The sequence below is a fragment of the Urocampus carinirostris genome, chromosome 12 (assembly GCF_059441175.1).
Source record: "Urocampus carinirostris isolate Australia breed hairy pipefish chromosome 12, RoL_Ucar_1.0, whole genome shotgun sequence".
Lineage (NCBI taxonomy): Eukaryota > Metazoa > Chordata > Actinopteri > Syngnathiformes > Syngnathidae > Urocampus > Urocampus carinirostris.
Genome location: NC_142360.1, coordinates 23,558,248 through 23,577,992, shown reverse-complemented (window position 1 = coordinate 23,577,992; position 19,745 = coordinate 23,558,248). Strand labels below are relative to the sequence as shown.

Below are 19,745 nucleotides of genomic sequence, written 5' to 3'. Positions count from 1 at the left end.
AGGGCACGTTGCTTGCAAAATAACATTTTATTGCAAGAAAGGCAGCATGGTGCATGGGTGATTAGCAAGGAGCCCAATGTGGCAGAAGACTGTAGTTTGCAATAATCCGTGGTCTGTGCAGCGCTTTGAGACTCTTTGTGATTAAGGGCTATACAAATAAACATGACTTGACTTGACTTGTGTACTAAACAATGGTAAAAGCTGGAAACACATTTTGTAATCATGAAAGATGAGAGTTGAAGCTTTCTTTTGATATGTCCAATGCCTTTATGGCTACAAAACTAACTTTTCTGTAGGCCCTTCAAAAATGGCAGAAATAGTCTTCCTAATTTGAGAAAACCTCCTGACATTCAATGAGAATAAAAGAAATGATCCTTTTGATTTCCATTCACAATTGCTTTATCAGTATTTTCACGCATTGGTGTATCCACGTGAAAATAAGTTCACGCTTCAAGTAAATGATTGATTTTCGGGGTCTTGGACTCGCCATAATAATACAGCGCGTTCCAGATGCCATGAATAAGGACACCCATTTCCCAAATAAGGCAATGGGCGGTCTGTGGTAACCGGCTACCTCATCCTGATTGGCCTTTCCGTCTGACATGACTGCTTTTAAGCAGCCTCTCTCGTTGTCCATTGGTCAGTCAGCTTGGTACGATTTCGGGGCATTAGCCTAATCAGCCGCGGAGGACAGCAGGCAGAATCCAAACAAGAACTGTAGGGTTGGTGTAGCGTGGCACTTCGTTTGACGCCAGCTGACCACTAAACCACCGGCCGGGGGAAGAATGCTCGAAAACAAGAGGGAACGCCTGAAAACATTTATCCGCAAGATTGACGAGAAGGCCATTGTCAAAATCAAGCACTTCATGAAAGAGAGGTAAGCGAAATGAACGCTACGTGCCCTGGTCAGCATCATCCGTGGATGCTAACCGTTAGCACAGAACTGCCGCTAGCCAATGCACTCCCTTCTTATTTTGTCTCTTCAAATGAGGGGACGACTTGGAAAATTTTCCTTTTTTGAAATGTCGTTGATTAAATATAGGTTTTTTTATGTGGTGTTACGACGCTAGCAGGTTAGCCTCCCTTGATCTAGAGATGCTGAGACCTTTAAATAGTGTCTGCTACGTCACATCAAGGTTTGGTACTACCGACAATTATAATAGTCTATCTACAATTTTTGAAATTATATTTCCACAAATTGTATATTTAATTCTTAAATATAGCATGCATTTGATATAATCAAAAGGGTACAAATGTTAAAAAAATCTCAAAATTCTAATTACGCACTGTGATTGGTCAGTCGAGACAAATCCATCCTTAGGGGCATGCAAATAAATAAATTGGATTCCAACATATTTTATCTCTGTAAACCAAGAAGGGACTCATTTGCATCAGAGTAAATAAAACGTATCATGTGGATTTTGTGGAGTACATTCAGTGTTCAATTGCAAAGTGTGTAACAAAAGTACTTTACGATTCTCAACAGTTTGTTCTTCGGACCTCATGCATTTAATCTTAAATATTTGTATCCGGCACAACGCTCGTTTTCTTTTAAAGCTAACTATACACATATAATATGTACATTACATGTTATCAAAACCGTATTGACTAGAATGGTACTTGAATCTTACTGAGGTGAGTCAGACTCTCCTATGTGCTGTTGAAATGTTCGTGCATCACCGAGATACTGCTGTGATGCACAAGGTCTGCTTTGCAAACTTTTCAAGTAGTCTTTTTTTATTGGTCAAATCCAGCATAAAAAGCTCCTAAACTATAGAGGTTTTGGTACACGTACTTGATGACACCGCCATTTCTTTGTTACCACTTAATATAGAAATGCTATTGCACACGAGATACTCTCAGTATGGATTCTTTGCATGAACAGATGCCTCGCTCTTTTGAAAGAACTGATCTCGGGACAATAGTCGACAATAGAACTCATTGACTATTTCTGTCAACAACGTCGCCTTTTCGTTACAGCCCTAGTCACTGTTGCACTGATTTAAAGTTTAATTTAACAAGAGATTAAAAAAAAAACAATTCATAACCTTGGAGAATAATGCAAATGTTCATTATGAAATTGCTACATCAGTGTACCATTCGGCCATGACCATACTTTGATCGTGCTGAGCAATGCTGACTTCATTCCTCTTACTAGAAGGGTGAGAATGACATCATTTTTTAACCCTCTTTATTCCATGCAATGTTTTGGGATGCCACCAGGCAGGGATGACGGTTACGTCCAGTAACCTGGAATGTTGAATGGCTGGCTGCAAAGCAGCTGTTCTAAGCTCAAGTCTTGTGTTGCTGCCTTTGTCGAGATGGTGCATGACCAATCATTCATCCTTGCAACATGTACATCACATGCATCGACGGTACGCCACATTGACTTGCGTAATTCCATCAAATATATTTTCTCCATTTTAAATTACTCTTTTTAGTCCGTGTCAAAATTCTGATGTATTTGCAGAGTCCATCTGATATAAATATCTAAAAATTGCTTTTCGTGTCAGGTCAATCCAATAAGCCCTGCCTTTTCTCACTACTTACGTTAAAGATTTTGATTATGTGTCTAAACTACAACCTTGGGCCTATTTGCGTCTTGCAAACCATTCCTCAGCAGTCTACAAAATATACAGACACTGTGCCATATACAAATTGGCAAATTTACTTTATATTTTTCCCAGACTAACAACTGGCTTGGTTTAAAACAAACACAAATATTTAGGGTGATTTGGAAATAAGTTTAAGTGAAAATGAAACCATTTCTGTGGGGCACTCCCAAGGAAAAAGTTTGGACCACTCTGATTTGATAAGTATTGATTTTACACTGATACCCAGCCTTGTTTCAAGATTTTGGAACTTGTATTAACAGCTGTTAAATGACTCTGCCACCTTCCTGTTTTATTGACTCCTTTTTGAAGATATACAGTTGTTTACACTTTTTTTTTTTCGGGTTGGGCAAAGTTAATGTATAGAAAACAATTGTTGTATTTGCACACTGCTCAAGAAATAGACTTACCCGCATTGGTTTTAAAATGTTATCAGGTTTTCTTCCTATTTTTTAAGTGTAATTTAAAAATACTTCCACTTAAAAAAAAAACACATGATTATATTCAAGCCTCCTTTTTAAACTTTTTATTTTTCTTCTAAACCAAGATAATTCTTGTTGACTGTGTTCTTAATGATAATTGTTTTTTTGCTTTCCCTCCCACAACCTTTGCACTCTCTTTTTTTTTTCCTCACGTGGACACTTGCTGGGGAAATGTTTGAAGAATGACTACCTCTGTCTTCAATGCCATTTCGCATACAGGAGGTGATGTGAGCCTCAGTGCCACATGACTTTCTGACAAACATTCATTCAGAGTAGCATGCGCACAGACCACCAGCAGCTCCCACATGGCATTTTACACATTTAGGCCTGGCAGGCTGCCACAAACTGCATTTTATTTTGCCTTAACGGGACACTCACTTCTCAGCCCTTCTTGTTTCCTCTGCTGAAGCTCAGACACTTAGGCTACACTGCAAGTCAGTGTCCATTTATTTCATGCCAAATCCATTTTTTATTTTTAGGACATTGTGTCAATCTAATATTGAATGTAACACTTAAAACAAAGTGCATGCATGCTTGTGCCCAAATTGTCAACACTGTCCACCTCAAAAGTAATCATTGATTACCTTTTAGTGTATCAGATATAAATTGTCTTTATTTTTCGTAGTTTTCTCTGGAGCTATTTGTTTTAAATGGAAGCGTAGTAATTACAGATGTAAAACCAAAAGTGGATCCCTCACGGCCACTGCTGTACTATCCTTTTGATCTGTTTCTTCTAGCTTGAGCAGCTCTACACGATGTAATTTTTCTGTCCAAGTACAGGATATTTCAAATTTCACATTTAAACTTTGCAGCAATGTAGCCAAGGTTCTTCTACAGAACAAAATGCCAAGCCATTCAAAGTAGTAACCCTGTAAAATGTTACCCCTTCAGATGCTACAAAATATGAAAAAACATTCACTCTAGTTCAGTTAAACTCGCTGTGCTTTGGAAAATGATATAGGACAGTGCATTTTTGTCCAGAAGATGGCAACCTCACAGAATGGGATGGGCTTTTCTTGGCTCAAATGAGCATAAGAGTCAAGCTAGACTTTGTGGGCTTCATCAGCAAATTAACGCAATTATGTCATTAGTTAGTACCTGGGTGGTTATTGCAGAGCCTCAAGGTGTGGGGGCCCTGGGTTCCATTCCAGTTACTGCAGTCTCCCTGTGCAGAATTTGCATGTTCATGCCAGCGTGGGCACTCCGGTTTCCTACAACATTCCAAAGACATGTGTGTCTGGGTAATTTGACGGTCCAGATTGTCCCTAGGTATGAATGAGCGTGTTGTTGTTACTGTGGCATGCAACCAGTCCAGGGTGTCCCCTGCCCACTGGCTGAAGTCTGCTGGCATGGGCTTCCAGCACTCTCACGACCCGAGTGAAGATAAGCGGTGCAGGAAATGGATGGATTCATTTGTCTGACTGTTTTCCATTTTTAAAGTATTTCTTTAATCATAGAACTTTTAGGATTCAAAAAAGAATTTTGGCACTGAAACGCAAGCAGCTACTTGTTATGTGACACTGCTGTGCTTGACAAGTCAAAGGTATTTTGGTAACCTGGTAATTAGTTGTTGGTTTGTTTTTGTAAGGGTTAGTCTTGGTGTCTTTAATTATTGCCTAGCAACCAGGATGTCCCTTGAATCTTATTTGAGTCTGTCAGGTTGTGTGGTAAAGAGAAAACAAGATTGTCTACACTTTTGCCAGTTCAAGGTATGCACAGCATGCTAAAATCTTTAAGTAGTAAAGTCATTTAAATGAGCATTGTACTCAGTAGGGGATAAATTGGTGTCAAAATAAAAGGCTCCCCAAAGCAGCATGGCTCAACCCAGCTTGTCATAGCCACTTAACATATCCTCCCAATGCTTGTGCTAATGCAATGCAATAATTACAACATTTCATCCAAGCTTTTATTAAATTTGAACTTGATTTAATTGAACAGTGTCTGTCAGTCAAAATATCCTCAATTGTTATTTTCTTGGTCAACAATTAAAAAAAAAACATTCTTAACATCCCCCACTTTCATCTCAAACATTTGGTACGCTGCTATTCTCTCTCATAATGGGTGATTTCAAAAGTAAATGACCCAGGCTTTACCCCTTTATCAGTGACCACCTATTGCTACAAACATTTCCATAACAACACAGGCTCCGACCACTGGAAAGTCAATAGAGATATTGAGACTTACACCCCAACAGTCTATTTCAATCTTTGTCACACTCGGTTCTTCTTTGCTTGTGTTAGTTCTTGAATGTCTTCCGGTGTTATGGAAAAAAAAAAATAGACCTTTACTCTCATTACGTGAGTCAGTCAATGATCAAAAGGTCTTTTCCCAAGTGTAGATTGGAATCGTTTGAGAATAAGTACAACTTCGGTATGGATAGAAAGGGAACTGATAAAACCGGGACCTGTTCTGAAGTCGTGGGAAGGTAAGACTACAAAATTTCCAATCTGGAATCCTGTGATCAAAATTCATTAAAATACCTTTTGTAGAAAATTTTAAAATCTCAAATATTTAGCAAAATAGCTATTTTCAGTCCGTTTGCTATTGTTAACACATACTTAAGGGAAACTATCCAACTTCTTTAGGACACTTTAACCGACTAGGGAAATAAAGCAGAGCAAGATGGTGTAAAACATTTTTTTTGTCTGGGGACCAGGGGGCTGCAAAAAATTGCGTGTTGGCTGCTGAAACATCTGTACGAGTCACACCAACAAGATGGAACTGGCATTATTGCTGCACTCCCATTCACCACTTTCCCTGCTCGCTTAACACTGTAGTGGCAAGGTATGCCTCCAACTCAGACTGCCTGAACTTTGCTCCTGTTTTTATCGCAGATTTGACTAGAAGGTGCCAAATGTTGAAGTGATTAGGGAAAAAAATCATTTTGTAATTTTAGTGTTTTACCTTTTGCTCATACAGCTAACCATCAAACCTTTTTGTAATTTGATCACGACACACAACTTCTATTTAAGACCTGACTGGCCAGTTGGAGCAGCTTAATTTTTGCATCTGCTTTGCTTGTCAACAGGAAAAGGGTTTATATTAGGCAGCCTTTGCCCATGAAGTTTTTTTGTAAGCACAGCCCCGCCTCTGTATGCATCTGCATAAGTGCACTTTGTGTTTGTGCTCCTGCGGTTTGTGTGCTCTGCTGTGTTGGCTTGAGGAGGCGGACCTTTACTTGACGTCACTCTTACGGAGTGTCACACCACCACGAGAACACACAGTAGTGGCTTCCCTTTTTCAGGGCATTCAAACAAAACCACGCCATGAAGACCATGTTTTTGTCCTAGAGAAGAGCCAAATAAATGGACTGTATTTCAATTTATTTTTTGGTACCATCTTGATGCAAAGAATTTAAAAAATATATTTTTTTAAGGTTTTTTTTTTTGGTTTGTTTAAGCAAAGGAAATGCCAACAGTTAGTAGATATATGAGTTTCCGTTCATCCAAAAAGTTTAAGTTTTCAAGGTAAGGATGCTGACTTTATTTTTATTTTTTCAGATTGTGCACCATTCTGTTTATGCTCAGAATTTTTGCTTTTTTTAACTATACCAATGCCTTCTACGTCTCAGACATTGGTAACAGTTGCTTTTTCCCCCTTCCCTATGCATTTCAGCTGTGTTTACTCTAAGCCACTGTCCGTCTCTTTAATGGACACAATGTTTTTGACCTTCGCTAAATATCTTAAGGAGAAAATTAAAGACTTGAAATTCAGAGGGATTGCATTTATTTAAGTGCCTCAGTAGTTTTCGTAATCTCCTAGTCTGTGTACAAATACACTTTCGTGTTTTCAGAGCCTGTTTCCAGGGATGAAACAATGCATTTTCCTTAATTGCCACACAAGCTTGATGCTGTAACAAAGTCTCATGAGAATTGTACTATCAATGGTAGTGCAGTAATAAGACTGCAAAACCATGGTTTATTTTGTAAACTAAATGAATCAACATGAAAAATGTTAGTACATATCAAATATACAAAAGTCAATTCCATTGAAGTTGGGAAAAAGTTTAAAATGTCAGTAAAATTAGAATAGAATGACTTGCAAACCTTTTCTAACCCATATTTAAATGAATACACCACAAAGACAAGATTATCCATGTTCAAACTCATAAACTTTATTTCCATAAGCAAATAATGATAAACTTAGAATTTTATAATTGCAACAAGTGCCAAAGTAGTTGGGAAAGGGGCTTCTTCACCATTGTGTTACATCACCTTTCCTTTTAATAACACTCAATAAACGTTTAGGAAGTGAGGAGACTAGTTGTTGAATCGTTGATAGTGGAATCCTTTCCCATTCTTGCTTTATGTACAGCTTCAGCTGTTCAACAGTCCGGGGTCTCCTTTGTCTTATTCTGCGCTTTATAATGCGCCACACATTTTCAATGGGAGACAGGTCAGGACTGCAGGCAGGCCAGTCAAGCACCCGCACCCTCTTACTACGAAGCCACGCTGTCGTGAGACGTGCAGTGTGTGGCTTGGCATTATCCTGCTGGAAGAAGCAAGGGCGCCCATGGTAAAGATTCTGTTTGGATGGCAACATACTTTGTTCCAAAACCTGAATGTACTTTTCTGCATTAATGGTGCCTTCACAGATGTGCAGGTTACCCATTCCTTGGCCACTCATGCACCCCCATACCATCACAGATGCTGGCTTTTGCACTTTGCGTGCATAACAGTCTGGGTGGTTCTGTTCTTCTTTGGACCGGAGGACACGACGTCCACAATTTCCAAACACAATTTGGAAAACTGACTCATCAGACCACAGAACACTTTTCCACTTTGTATCAGTCCATTTTAGATGGGCTCGGGCCCAGAGAACCCTGCGGCGTTTCTGGATGTTGTTGATGAATGGCTTACGCTTTGCAACATAAAGTTTTAACCCACACTTACGGATATAGCGTCGAACTGTATTGACTGACAGTGGTTTTCCAAAGTGTTCCTGAGCCCATGTGGTGATGTCCTTTACACATTGATGTCGGTTCTTAATGCAGTACCGCTTGAGGGCTCGGAGGTCACGGGCATTCAATAATGGTTTACGGCCATGCCGTTTACGCACAGTGATTTCTCCAGATTCCCTGAACCTTTTCACAATATTATGGACTGTAGATGATGATATCCCTAAATTCCTTGCAATTGTACTTTGAGGAATGTTGTTTTTAAACTGTTCAACAATTTGCTCACGCAGTTGTTCACAAAGAGGTGAACCTCGCCCCATCCTTGCATGTGAATGACTTAGCTTGTTCGGGTCTCCCTTTTTTATACCCAGTAACAACTCTCACCTGTTGCTAATTCATCTGTTCACCTGCAAATAGTTGGTTGATTTCCATTCATCCACTTTCTGAGTAGTTATTGACACCTGTCCCAACTATTTTGGCACGTGTTGCTGTCATCAAATTACAGAGTTGATGATTTTCTCCCAAAACAATAAAGTTTATGAGTGAAGACAATAAATATGTTGTCTTTGCTGTGCATTCATTTAAATATGGGTTGAAAAGAATTTGCAATTTACTTGGATCAATTTTTATTTGCAATTAACACACTTTCCCAACTTCATTGGAATTGAGTTTTGTAATTGATCACTTGGATGATGTTATGCTGGAATTGTCTGAGCAGGTATTACTTTTTGGACGTGGTCATACATGTAACTAAAAATGATGCAGAGCAATACAACATTAAAAAAAACATATTTACTATTAATAATGCTATAACACACATATTAATACAGTGATTTTATTCCATTGACACAAATATAGTCTCATCATTTAATAATGGTAGATCTAATAGTAAACTGAGAGGAAAACTCGACATTTTCAAAATAATCACAAAAATCACAATTTTTATTTTACTAAAACAAAAAAGTGGTAAAATCGGATCACAACAATAAGATTTCTCTTAAAATCAGCAAAATATTTAGCTAATTCGGTCAGATTAAGTGGGAGGGTGCCAGTTATAGTTGCTTTCATATTTATCAACCTTGTAGTCCGGATTGTAAGAGAGCGGTGAATGTCCAATACTTTTTCCTCAATTAACTAATCTTTTCCAACAGAGTTATCTCTTTGGGTTTGAAGTGTGCCAATAAAAAATATATATACACAGTATATGATATTGGTATGACAAAAGGTTATGCATTCTTAATTCCCGTGTAACAAAAAAACACAAATTCTTCTTCCTGTGTCCAGCAGCTACCCAGTCGAGAGTGGTGGTGGTGGCGGGGGTGTGCAAACCAAAGTGAAGAAAAGCAGGAGCACTTTAAGCAAAGATGGTGTCAAAAAAGCAGAGGCCCGCAAGACGGTTAGCCTGGAAGCCGCCCAGCTGGAGATCCAGGAGCAGCACAAATCCCTCACAAGACAGTTAGCAGTCAGGTGAGAATTGTGCTTTGCCGCTACAATCTATTAAGTATTTCATTTCTAAAAGAAATGGTTAATGTGCTTGACCTGAGGTCCCAATAACCTGAACTCGTATCACAAGACTTGACACTGTTGAGCCAAGTCATGATCCATGATTGCCCTTTCCTTGCTCACATGATTTTAGTGTGTATGTGTGTTGTTCCCATGCTTGCAAACGTGCACAATCATGTCCAAGCAATCATATGATCCCCATGGCACTTTAAAAATACCATGTAATATTTGTTAAATTATGTTGTGTTTGTTTGTTTAGGTCCCAGACATTTGACGTTGACTGCAAAAGCTTCGAAAGGACACAGGCCAACGGTATACAAAGTGTAAGTTTATCTTTGCTATTGACATGTGCCATTGTGTTAGTTGTTGGGAGACGCGCACAAACAAAAGGGTGGCATTTGGAATGAAGTCAGCCAGCTAAGACCGGCAATCCACTTGAATAAACATTTTTAAAGCTGAATTTGCTTTCTATGTATATTGTGGGTTTTTTTTTTCCCACAAGGAACATGTTTTATGATCTTAACCCTGCTGTGACTGATCTGTTTCTCTATTTTTTTTTTATTGGAAATATTTTGGCACACAGTTTTGTACAGAAATACAAAACATATTCTTTGCCAGCTCTCGTTGGATTGATTTGATAATGGTTATAATCAAAGTGTTTTGAATAGTATTTGTGTGTGTATAGGGGATGCGTCACTTGTCACCTCATTTTGTATTTTACAATACAGTATTAAGTTGGTCAATAAAATAATTTTGGTTATTTTGTCATTTTTATCTGCCAGTGTAACAATATTTTATTTGTAAGGTGAAACATACTATTCAAAGAAAATTGGTTACAAAGGTTTTTCTTTATTTTTTGTTAAATAAAATAGCTATGTTCCATAGACCGTTGAGAAAGGGTATTGGTTATATTGCTGGATGACTGTGCAGATATGTGACAATTGCACACTCATATCCAGGAATTATAAGTTTGTTGCCAATCAGATGAAATTGTACAATATCCTGTGACACAAAAACTAGTTAAGGCTGTAATAGATGACTTAATTTTACAACGTTGGCTAATGTTTATATGTTGCATAAAGTCTAAACTGGCTTTTCTTTTCTGTTGTAGAGTTTCATTAAGCACAATGCGACATTTCACAAGTTGTTTCCAGACATTCCAGAAAGTGAAAGCTTAATAAATGGTAAGTGAACATGGAGAAAAGAAAATGATGGCTTGAATTGATAAAACATGGTGCGTCTCTTCCCAGCATACATCTGTGCCCTGCAAAAGGAAGTGCCCTACCATGGTCGACTGTACATTACCAACAATAATGCCTGTTTCTACTCGTCTGTTCTACTCAAAGACACGAAGGTAGGCTGGGAAGTATTTTAGCTACTTTCTGAGTCGTTTTTTGTTTTTGGTTGTATTAATTCTAAGCCACCACCATTTTCCATTTCCAGGTAGTTATCCCAGTCTCCCACATTCACATCGTCAAAAAACAGAACACCGCTCTTCTGGTACCAAACGCCTTGTCAATCCGGACCACCGGCGGAGAAAAGGTGAGTTGCATTGTTCTCCACGCCAGCCGGCGTGTCTGATCTTGTTTGCTTGCTGAGCGATTCGCTGATGTTTTCTTCTTCTTTTTTTGTTCTCCAATGTTCAGTTCCTATTCGTCTCATTACGGAACCGTGAAGCGTGTTTTCAACTGCTGCATCTTGTCTGCCCTCAGCTTGAGGTGAGTGGTCCAGTGCAAATTGCTTACTGAGTAGATAAAAATGATGCAACTCTTTCGACAACCAAAAGCCTCTTCGGATTGTTTTTGTTGCTTTATTCTATATTAAAAAGTATTACATCACACTATACACAAAATAAACAAATAAACCCAAAAAAGATGGAAAAAGCTTGGGGGGTGGAGGGAAGCAGGTGCTCACATTACAAACTGCTCACAAATGCCACCATGTCATTGGGCTGGCATATAAAATCCTGTTGACCCTTTCCTTTACTCGGGTTGTATATGAGTGAATAGTGTCTAATTTAGAATGTGTGAACTAAGCTAAGAAGCTCACCGTCTCAGGAACTGTTTGAGGCCTTCGTTAGGCTGTACACTGAAAAGGAAATTCTCATACCTCTAGACAATGACATTGTCATCAACAATGTTGCAGAAACCATTGCTTTGCTTGGAAGATTTGTGATGTTTTAAGTAGCCCACTAAAATGCGTGTAGTGTAGCTACTTCATAGGTTTAGTGTTAAGCCTAAAAAAACTGTTGAGAGGGCAAATGCAATTTTGATTTTAAATTGCTGTTCCTGTACATGGGTAAATATGTTTTCATCTATATCCCATCTTTGTATAATTTTCCTCTGAATTAAAATGGTAAACTTATAAACATACACCTGACTTTCTTCTCAATAAAAATACATTAGAGCTCGCTGGTTTTCCATTCATTCAAATCCCTCCAAAAGGGTGCCCGCTCCTGCGCTCAAGTCTTGAGAAAAGCTGTTTAGTTTAATAAATGTATGTTGAGTTTTGGTAATGAAACGATTTGTGCTCTAAATTTGCATATTGCTTACAGGTCCACAGTGCCAACAGTAGTCCCGTCATCTCCTCTGCTGAGCAAAGCTTCGACAAAAACAAACTTGTGGTAAGTTTTTGCTTTGTGTTGCTACTTTTTTGTGTGTCATAACACACCAAATGTATTTTAAATCCTGTTTTTTTTTTTTAAGAATTGAAACATTCCCAATATTAGCTTTGTTGTATGATATAGGTACTCTCTTTCACATATGCCAATTCTATGAACAAAAATTGAAATCTGCTAATTTAAGTAATGGTAGGGAAAACTCTTTTAGAATCTAGCAGTAAGTAAATCTCCCAATATGACCTGATAACACTATGATTATCACAAATTGTGAGTTGTTTTTTGATGCAAAAATAAAACTCAGAATCTGTAAAGACAATCATGACATAAAATCGTGGATGTAAAGAAATTGTAAGGTTTTGGGCATAACAGTATGGGGAAATCTGGTGGTCATTTTGGCTTAGCTAAGTCAAAGCCTTAGTTATCAAAATATTTGGGTCTATGAAGTTGGCTGAAAGAGCAGAAAAGTTTTTTGATGGATAAAATCTGCTCGTAAAATGGATTTTTATGGGCGTCTTTACCACAGCAATGGCCAGTCTTGCGTCAAACCATAATGCACTTAAAAGCTAGCCACAGGAGGCTGCCAAATTCCCAAAATGCATTAGCTTTTAAAATTTGGGTATTTACAATATTGTGACATGACGACGTTAAAAATCAATAGCGTCAGTATCATTACTTCCCTAGTGAAGTGGGAGGCTTTTTATGTTTGAGGGAACAACATCGTATGAAGTTTTTTTTTTTTTTAATTCCCACCGTATTGAATGTAAAATTAGCCCAGGTTGCAACAAAAATGAATGCAAAAGCAGCAATTACTAAAACTGTAAAAGCACTGGCATGAGGAGTAGTTGCACCAAATTAACTGCGAATGATCTCTCTAGAACTCCAGCCAGTCAAGCCTAGATGGCAGCTTTGACCTTTGCGATGGCTCCGAGTTGCAATCGGTCCAGGAGCAACCTCTGAAAAGCACACACAAAGGTAAGAAATCCAACTCTGTCATTTTTTTTTCATTATTATATATGTGCATTTGATAAAGTAGCAATATTTGATTATAAACACAACATTAAAAATAATTCCTGACTTAAAATATAAGTTGTTCAACAGGATCTAACCACAATGATCTCATGATTTGGGAATTCTGAGCAATGCCAAATGATGATGTATGTACATTTGCTATTCAAAAGAATATTTAGTCCCTATGATGTCATTTTAAGCAGTCAGAAAATGCAAAACTGGCACGCTGATGGGTAATTTTACATTTGAATGAATATTTCACAAATGTTATATAGTAATCCAAAAGCCATATTTGGACTCCATAGAACATCATATCCAGGGCCTGATTAATCAGTCAATTGTAATTAAATATTTTGAAAGCAAAGAATAAATAAAAATAAGAATGCTTCTTGTGGTTTTCGATTAATAGTGAACACAAAATGTCAAGTAATATTTTAAAGGTTGGTGATGCCGATGCCATAAGCATTTTGGTGACTTTTACAACATAAGCAATTTGTTTTTTTCTTCTTCCCTAAGATCATAAAACTATTGGCTAATTGATTGCTAAGGCTTTCAAGGGACAGCGTGTATTGTTTAGCACTTCCGAGCTGTATGTAAAAAAAACTTGGATTCATTTTAAAGAAACGTTGATTTTAAAAAGAGATCAAGCATGAACTACCTTTTTAAATACTTGGAGGCTGAGAAATTGGCTTTTATTTTACATAACATGAGCCTGACTTAATTGTTCGGCCACAGGTTCCCAAAAAGCTTATAAAGGCTGGATACAAATTTAGAATAAAATGGTGCATTTTGGTCCCTTTGAGTCTCTGTAGTTTGTGTTTTATTTTTTAATGTTCTTTTTAGGACTTGTTTTCAGTTGCATTACACTATACAGTGACATCTGGTGGTCAAATACACGCTGTCCCTTTTTTAACATAGCATTGTAGGAGTTAGAAAGTCAAATTTTCATTCGCAATCAAGAAATGAAATGAGCCAATCCTACAGTAACTTGGCATTCAATGATAAGTCATTAATAATATGGGTGCATTTTTTAATTATTATTTTTTTTTGTGTGCTTGTGTGCAGAACTCGCAATACCAAATGGGAAAGCATCCACTTTCAAGAGCTTTCACGCGCAGGAAAGCGAAAGCTCATCTTCAGGGGACAAGCTGCCCGTTTCAGGTACTGGAAACAACCACACAAAAAAATATTTTGGGAGACGAGTTTGCACGCTCGCTCCGTTCCATTCAAGCAGACGCGAAAGCGGATTATGAACTGAGCAGCATTTTTCCGGTGCCGGCTTCACGCGTCTGTTTGAATAAATCATGCCCGGGACAAATTTAGATATGGCCTGCCCACGTGACATTGATGTTAACGGCGTCCTTGGATTTCTCCTTTTTTCTATTCTAGCTCCAGGTGGATGGCGGTTTTGGAATCTGACAGCGAAGGCCAAGTCTCTGCTGGTTCAGAGAGAGGCCAGCACCCTCAACACGCTACTTTTCATTTATTTGATTCTGTGAGTTGTCTTTGCACAGCAATGAAAGCCGTTCTGCTGGCTCGGTGGTTCTAACTAGTTTTAATGGTCATCCTCAGGGTGGTGGTCCTGCTGCTGTCCTCGGGCTACATCGGCTTGCGTATCGTGGCCCTAGAAGAGCAGCTGACGTCGCTCGGAGCCTTGCCAGAGTTCACCATGCAAAGCGGGTACGTTGGGTTGGGTGCACTCGATTTTATCTGGAATCCGGTTCAATTTAAGACGAGAATTTGGGCCTTAATTTTAATGGCTTTAATTAGATTTTGTGCACATGACGAAATTAAGTATTGTCAGGAAGACAGATCAGCTTCATTCTGACGTTGTTACATTTGTTAACATCTACAGTTGAAGAGGGCATCTAAAATGATTACCACACTTAACTGTTATCACTAGTCAACATTTATGTTGTGTCCTTCATTTTTGGTTTTAAAAGAGATGAAATTGAATTACAGATAAGATCGGGCCTTAAAAAAAAACAGCCCGGCCCCGATCGATTAACACGATGTTCAAAACTGAGTCTAAAGTAAATCCGTAACTGCCAAAGTGGAGCTTCTGGGTTTACTTTTGGCCCGGTCCCCCAAATCAAGTGTATGCGCAGCTCTGAAGTGTGTTACTCGAGTTGAAAGTACTGTTACTTGAGAAAAAATTCAAAAGTTGAAGTAAAAAGCGTTCATCCAAATGTTGACTTGAGTAACAGTGTGCATGCTGTGCAGGTATTCCACCGAAGAAAAAAACAAAAATCACAAAAGAAGCCTGGCCTGACTTAATGATTGACATTTTGTGACCGGGTCTTGGATCTTGCCTCTAGATTGAATAGAAACTCTCATAAATTGAGTACCATAATTTCTAGTCTACCTGTCTCAAAAGTAAGAAAATACATCAATAAGAAGGAAAAAAAACATCTGCTGTTTTGGCGAGAAATGTACATGATTAAATTCAAATATAATTGAGGAACGCAGTATACTAATGTTACACATGTGTGTATATGAGAAACTGTGTCACTTTTACCTGTAAACAACTTCTACTCTGCTCTTCCTCTTTCCACTTTAAGAATGTCCCCACCTACAGGGCAAGCTTGAAATCATCAACCCAGGCCTAGAGCGCCCTCATGTGGTTTAGTGTGAAAATAACATGTAAAGTTATATTTGATACCATGCAAAAAAAACTCGTAAAACTCGATGGTGTAATAAATTCACATATAAGTCACATCCCAGCCAAACTGTGAAGGAAAAAAGAACTGCAATTTATAATCTGTAAAATACTGTAATCCCAGAATTTTGCTGAATTGATAACTCTCAAAACGACACAAATTTGGGTTGTGTGACATACATACATTCTTTATTTTTGTTCTAAACTATTAAAGACGGGATTTTAATGTTTGTCAGCCGTTCCCAAAATATGTGAACTTTTGCAGAAAAAATGGTCTTGTGTTGTGGGTTCATCTGACCAGATTTCTTTTTAAATAGACGAAATGAAGAATTATTTTTACAAATAAGAAATGCATTTGGTGGTTTTGTGAGTGATTGGTTAAAAGTTTTCATTTAAATAAGAATAGAAGTTAATTTACTTTTTTTATTACCTTGTTTTGTTATAAAAGATCTCAAACATTGCTTGTTTTAAAAAAAAAAAAAAAATCCAGTGTGTATTTTGACCATATTTGGGCGATTTGTGACTCCATTGTTTTGGTCTTCTTCGTTAGGTACCGCCAGCACACATAACACTAAGGGCTGGAGAGGAGGTTGAACGATAGACCTGTGACTTTGGAGGACCGCACCGCCAACGCAAAGAAAGAAAGTGGCCAATCTGTGCAATTTCCAAGACCACTTTTCTACTTGAAGGGCTAAGCTTTCAGTTCTTAAAACGCTGAGAAAGCCAAAATGCACGCACATCCTGCCCAGTTGCCTGCGTGGACCAAAACCAAACTTGGGGATTTGTGAACGCGTCTTCACCCTTCAGCCAAAGACGTGCGCGGATCTGCACGACGTCCGTCCTTCAGTCTTTCCTTCCTTCCGTCTGTCTTTCTGTCCTCTCGGAAACATGGGTACCTCTCTTGTGAATGTCTCCTCTTCCCGAAACGATCAGCCCACAACGGACCCCCGATTTCCCTTCCTCTTTGATTTAACAAGTTGAATGATCACCTGCATAATCAATGCAAGTCAGGATATTTTGGTAGCATTTCATTTCCTGGCGAAGGATTTCTGACACATGATGGATTTTCACATCCATTGTTTATCTTAACCCGGTTTGTCATTGAATGAGTTAAACCGGCACCAACGACGTATTGCTAATGTTCACGTGTCTGCAGTTAATGATACGGTCCAAATTTTCAAAAACCCACAGAAAGTTCCACTAAATTTCAAGCTTCCAAATGAGTATTATGCGTGGCAAAAGGCCTTTTATTTATGCGTGCAGGGCTTTTCTTTTCTTTTCTTTTCTTTTTTTTTTAAAGGATCACATGTTTTGAAGCATTGGGAGAGAGTATGTGAGTTGAAAGGAGCGAGTGCACTTTAGAAAATGTGTTGTGCCTGTCACCATCTAACGCGTTATGTTTTGTTTTGAGCAGAAAAAGAAAAGTTGTTTGTATGATGGTGCTAAGACTTCTTTGTTTGTAAGTTGCTATTGTATTTACTCAGGGCCGACAGGCATGACCCAGCAGGTAGATGTCATTTCAAAGTATCGACCAGTCTTAATTTTCCTCATTTCGATGTTTTTTCCCCCCTGTCGATGCGTGCAACCACAACGCTGCATCAACTTAAGTTTGCTGCATAAACACTTGTAGTACTCTCGGTCCCCACCAGGGGGTAGCACACGGCCTCTGTCCTCAAGCGTAGCTCATGCAAAAAATCCAAAAGAGGACAGCGTTTGTGTTGTTTTGCACTATTTAAAGTGTAAATGTTTGTAACAAATGTTGAAGTCCTTAATTATATTATGGCCCTATGATGATATTTATTTGCATTCTGTGTAATTCAAAGTAGTCTCTGTGAGATGACTTTGCTATTGTTGAAAATAAATCTTGTGATGAACTTCTGTTGCAGTTTATTTGGGTGTTCATCGGCAAGGAAATGCTAACTCTTCCAGAAAATATGCAGAAAAGATGATAAAATGAGGTCTCTTGAGTAAAACTCACAATAAGAACTTCCAGCCATACTATCTAAGAGTGCCGTCTTTTGTACAGTTGCTGTTAACGTAATTACATTGGAGTATAGGTGAATTTTCTACGGGTTTCCAGTTGAATTTTCATTTACAGGATTTTTTTCATACAATATTAAACAAATATGGACATAAAAAATATCCAGTTTCTGGGTAGGTATTGGCAAGAATCCTGCATATCTAAAACAATATTTAGGAATATTCATCCAATTTTTAGTACGTTTTTAATGTATATTTTTTATTTTTAGCATGAATCATAGAATATATAACCAATATTGTTAACATTTACTCGCTTGCTGGTACATTTTTGAATATATGTTTTATTTTTTTTAAGCAAGAATACTGCAATAGAAAGCTAAATATTAATCATTTATCCAGTACATTTCAATGTTATTTTCCAATTCAAGCAGGAATCCTGGAGTATATAAAAGAATGTTGACGTCCAGTTACTGAGTACTTTTTTCCCCCTAAGCACTTATGTCATTTTTTTACCAATAATCCTGCAATATCAAACAAAATGTTCATAAACTGCCACTTTCTGGTAAATTTTTGAATATACATGTGTGTGTGTGTGTGTATATATATATATATATATATATATATATATATATATATAATGGCAGCACAGCCATGCTGTGGTTAGTGGGTGTGGGGCACAGTTTTGAGGTCATGAGATCGGACCTCCTGTGTGGAGTTTGCACGTTCTCCCCGTGCTTGTGTGGGTTTCCTCCAGGCACTCCGGTTTCTCCCACATTCCAGAAACATGCATGTCAGGTGAATTGGCTGGTCCAAATTGTCCCTAGGTGTGAATGAGCGAGCGAGTTGTCTGTCTCTTTGGCCTTGCGACTGGCTGGAAACCAGTTCAGGATGTCCCCTGCCTACTGCCTGAAGACTGCTGAGATGGGCTCCAGCACCCCCGCAACCCTACTGAGGATAAGCGGTGCAGATAACGAATGAATGAATGACTGAATATATATATATATATATATATATATATATAAAAAATTTTTTTTTAATTTTTAGCAGGACCCCTGCAACATCAAACTAAACGTTGTAAAAGATTAAACAAAATAAATGTTTTGCAAAGACCGGTAAAGTTTTTGTGTGGAGGTGTGAATTTATTGTATTACTTTCCTTTCGCAATACAGGACTGTCAAAGGAATTTTAAATGCTTGTGATGAATTCATATTTTAATGCAATTGAAAAACATGTCATGCATTCTTGATTCATAATCAACTTATATTACAAATATTTTCTTTTGATATTACAGATATTGAAATGCCTACTAGAATACTTTTTCATGATTTTCTAATAATATGAGATAAGATGTTTGAGTTTTGGCCATAATCAGCTATATTGAAATGGTAAAGGACATAGTTTTTGGGTGGGACTTCAAGTCTAGAAAACTTTGATATGTTAAAAATATTTCAATATCCAAAATTGTTACTTTCCTTTTCAATTGAAAATATTTGGGGAATTAATTATTTATAGGGTATATAAACAATTGATCATGTGGGGGAGCAAACCCTTACCCCCAAAAAAACACATGCAAAGGCAGTGATCATTTTACCTGTGAAAAGTGATGGGTCCCGGGGACTCGCATGCTCAAAAATCTATGGGTCCCAACAGAGATCTATGGGTCCCCAAAATTTAGTGTTATCGAGGTTGAAATCATAAATCGGCGACAAATATATAATATAAATCTATATATTCATTCAGTTTTAATCATCAAATTATTAATTAATTTTCTGCATCAAATTATTGTTGGTAATACAGTATACCGATTAAAGAAATAACCACAAACCTGTCTTTTTTTATTTTCTCCTTTTATACTTCCTTTTTTTTTAACTTCTTTATACAACATAATTCGTAATATCAATCATCAAAGCACGTGAGCCATTTGAGAGCCAGCTCTTTTTAATGAGTTGAGCCAAAAAAGCTGGTTTTCTAAAAAAAGACGGAC

At 37.8% G+C, this 19,745-nt stretch overlaps 1 protein-coding gene across 4 annotated transcripts; it reads left to right on the top strand.

Moving 5' to 3' along the window:
• Positions 1 to 653: 653 nt before the first annotated feature.
• Positions 654 to 17,655, top strand: LOC148355276 (GRAM domain-containing protein 2B). Of its 4 annotated transcripts, none has more exons than XM_088349915.1 (13): positions 654 to 877; positions 9,279 to 9,458; positions 9,754 to 9,817; positions 10,606 to 10,678; positions 10,745 to 10,848; positions 10,938 to 11,036; positions 11,141 to 11,212; positions 12,049 to 12,117; positions 12,990 to 13,086; positions 14,188 to 14,283; positions 14,512 to 14,617; positions 14,695 to 14,802; positions 16,332 to 17,655. In XM_088349915.1, the coding sequence occupies exons 1-13, from the start codon at positions 786 to 788 to the stop codon at positions 16,348 to 16,350; spliced, it is 1,179 nt and encodes a 392-aa protein (XP_088206041.1). In that variant the 5' UTR covers positions 654 to 785; the 3' UTR covers positions 16,351 to 17,655. The 4 variants fall into 4 exon arrangements, with proteins under 4 accessions (XP_088206041.1, XP_088206040.1, XP_088206043.1 ...); XM_088349914.1 differs by having other exon boundaries at positions 9,276 to 9,458; XM_088349917.1 differs by lacking the exon at positions 654 to 877 and adding an exon at positions 6,333 to 6,561.
• The last annotated feature ends 2,090 nt before the right edge of the window (positions 17,656 to 19,745 follow it).

What these genes read in the sequence shown, in the direction of transcription:
- LOC148355276 (XM_088349914.1), top strand. Translation starts at nt 786, where the DNA reads ATGCTCGAAAACAAGAGGGAACGCCTGAAAACATTTATCCGCAAGATT. An exon ending in GGACCACCGGCGGAGAAAAG is followed by an intron (nt 11,037 to 11,140) that starts GTGAGTTGCATT and finishes TCCAATGTTCAG; the next exon opens with TTCCTATTCGTCTCATTACG. An exon ending in TCGACAAAAACAAACTTGTG is followed by an intron (nt 12,118 to 12,989) that starts GTAAGTTTTTGC and finishes TGATCTCTCTAG; the next exon opens with AACTCCAGCCAGTCAAGCCT.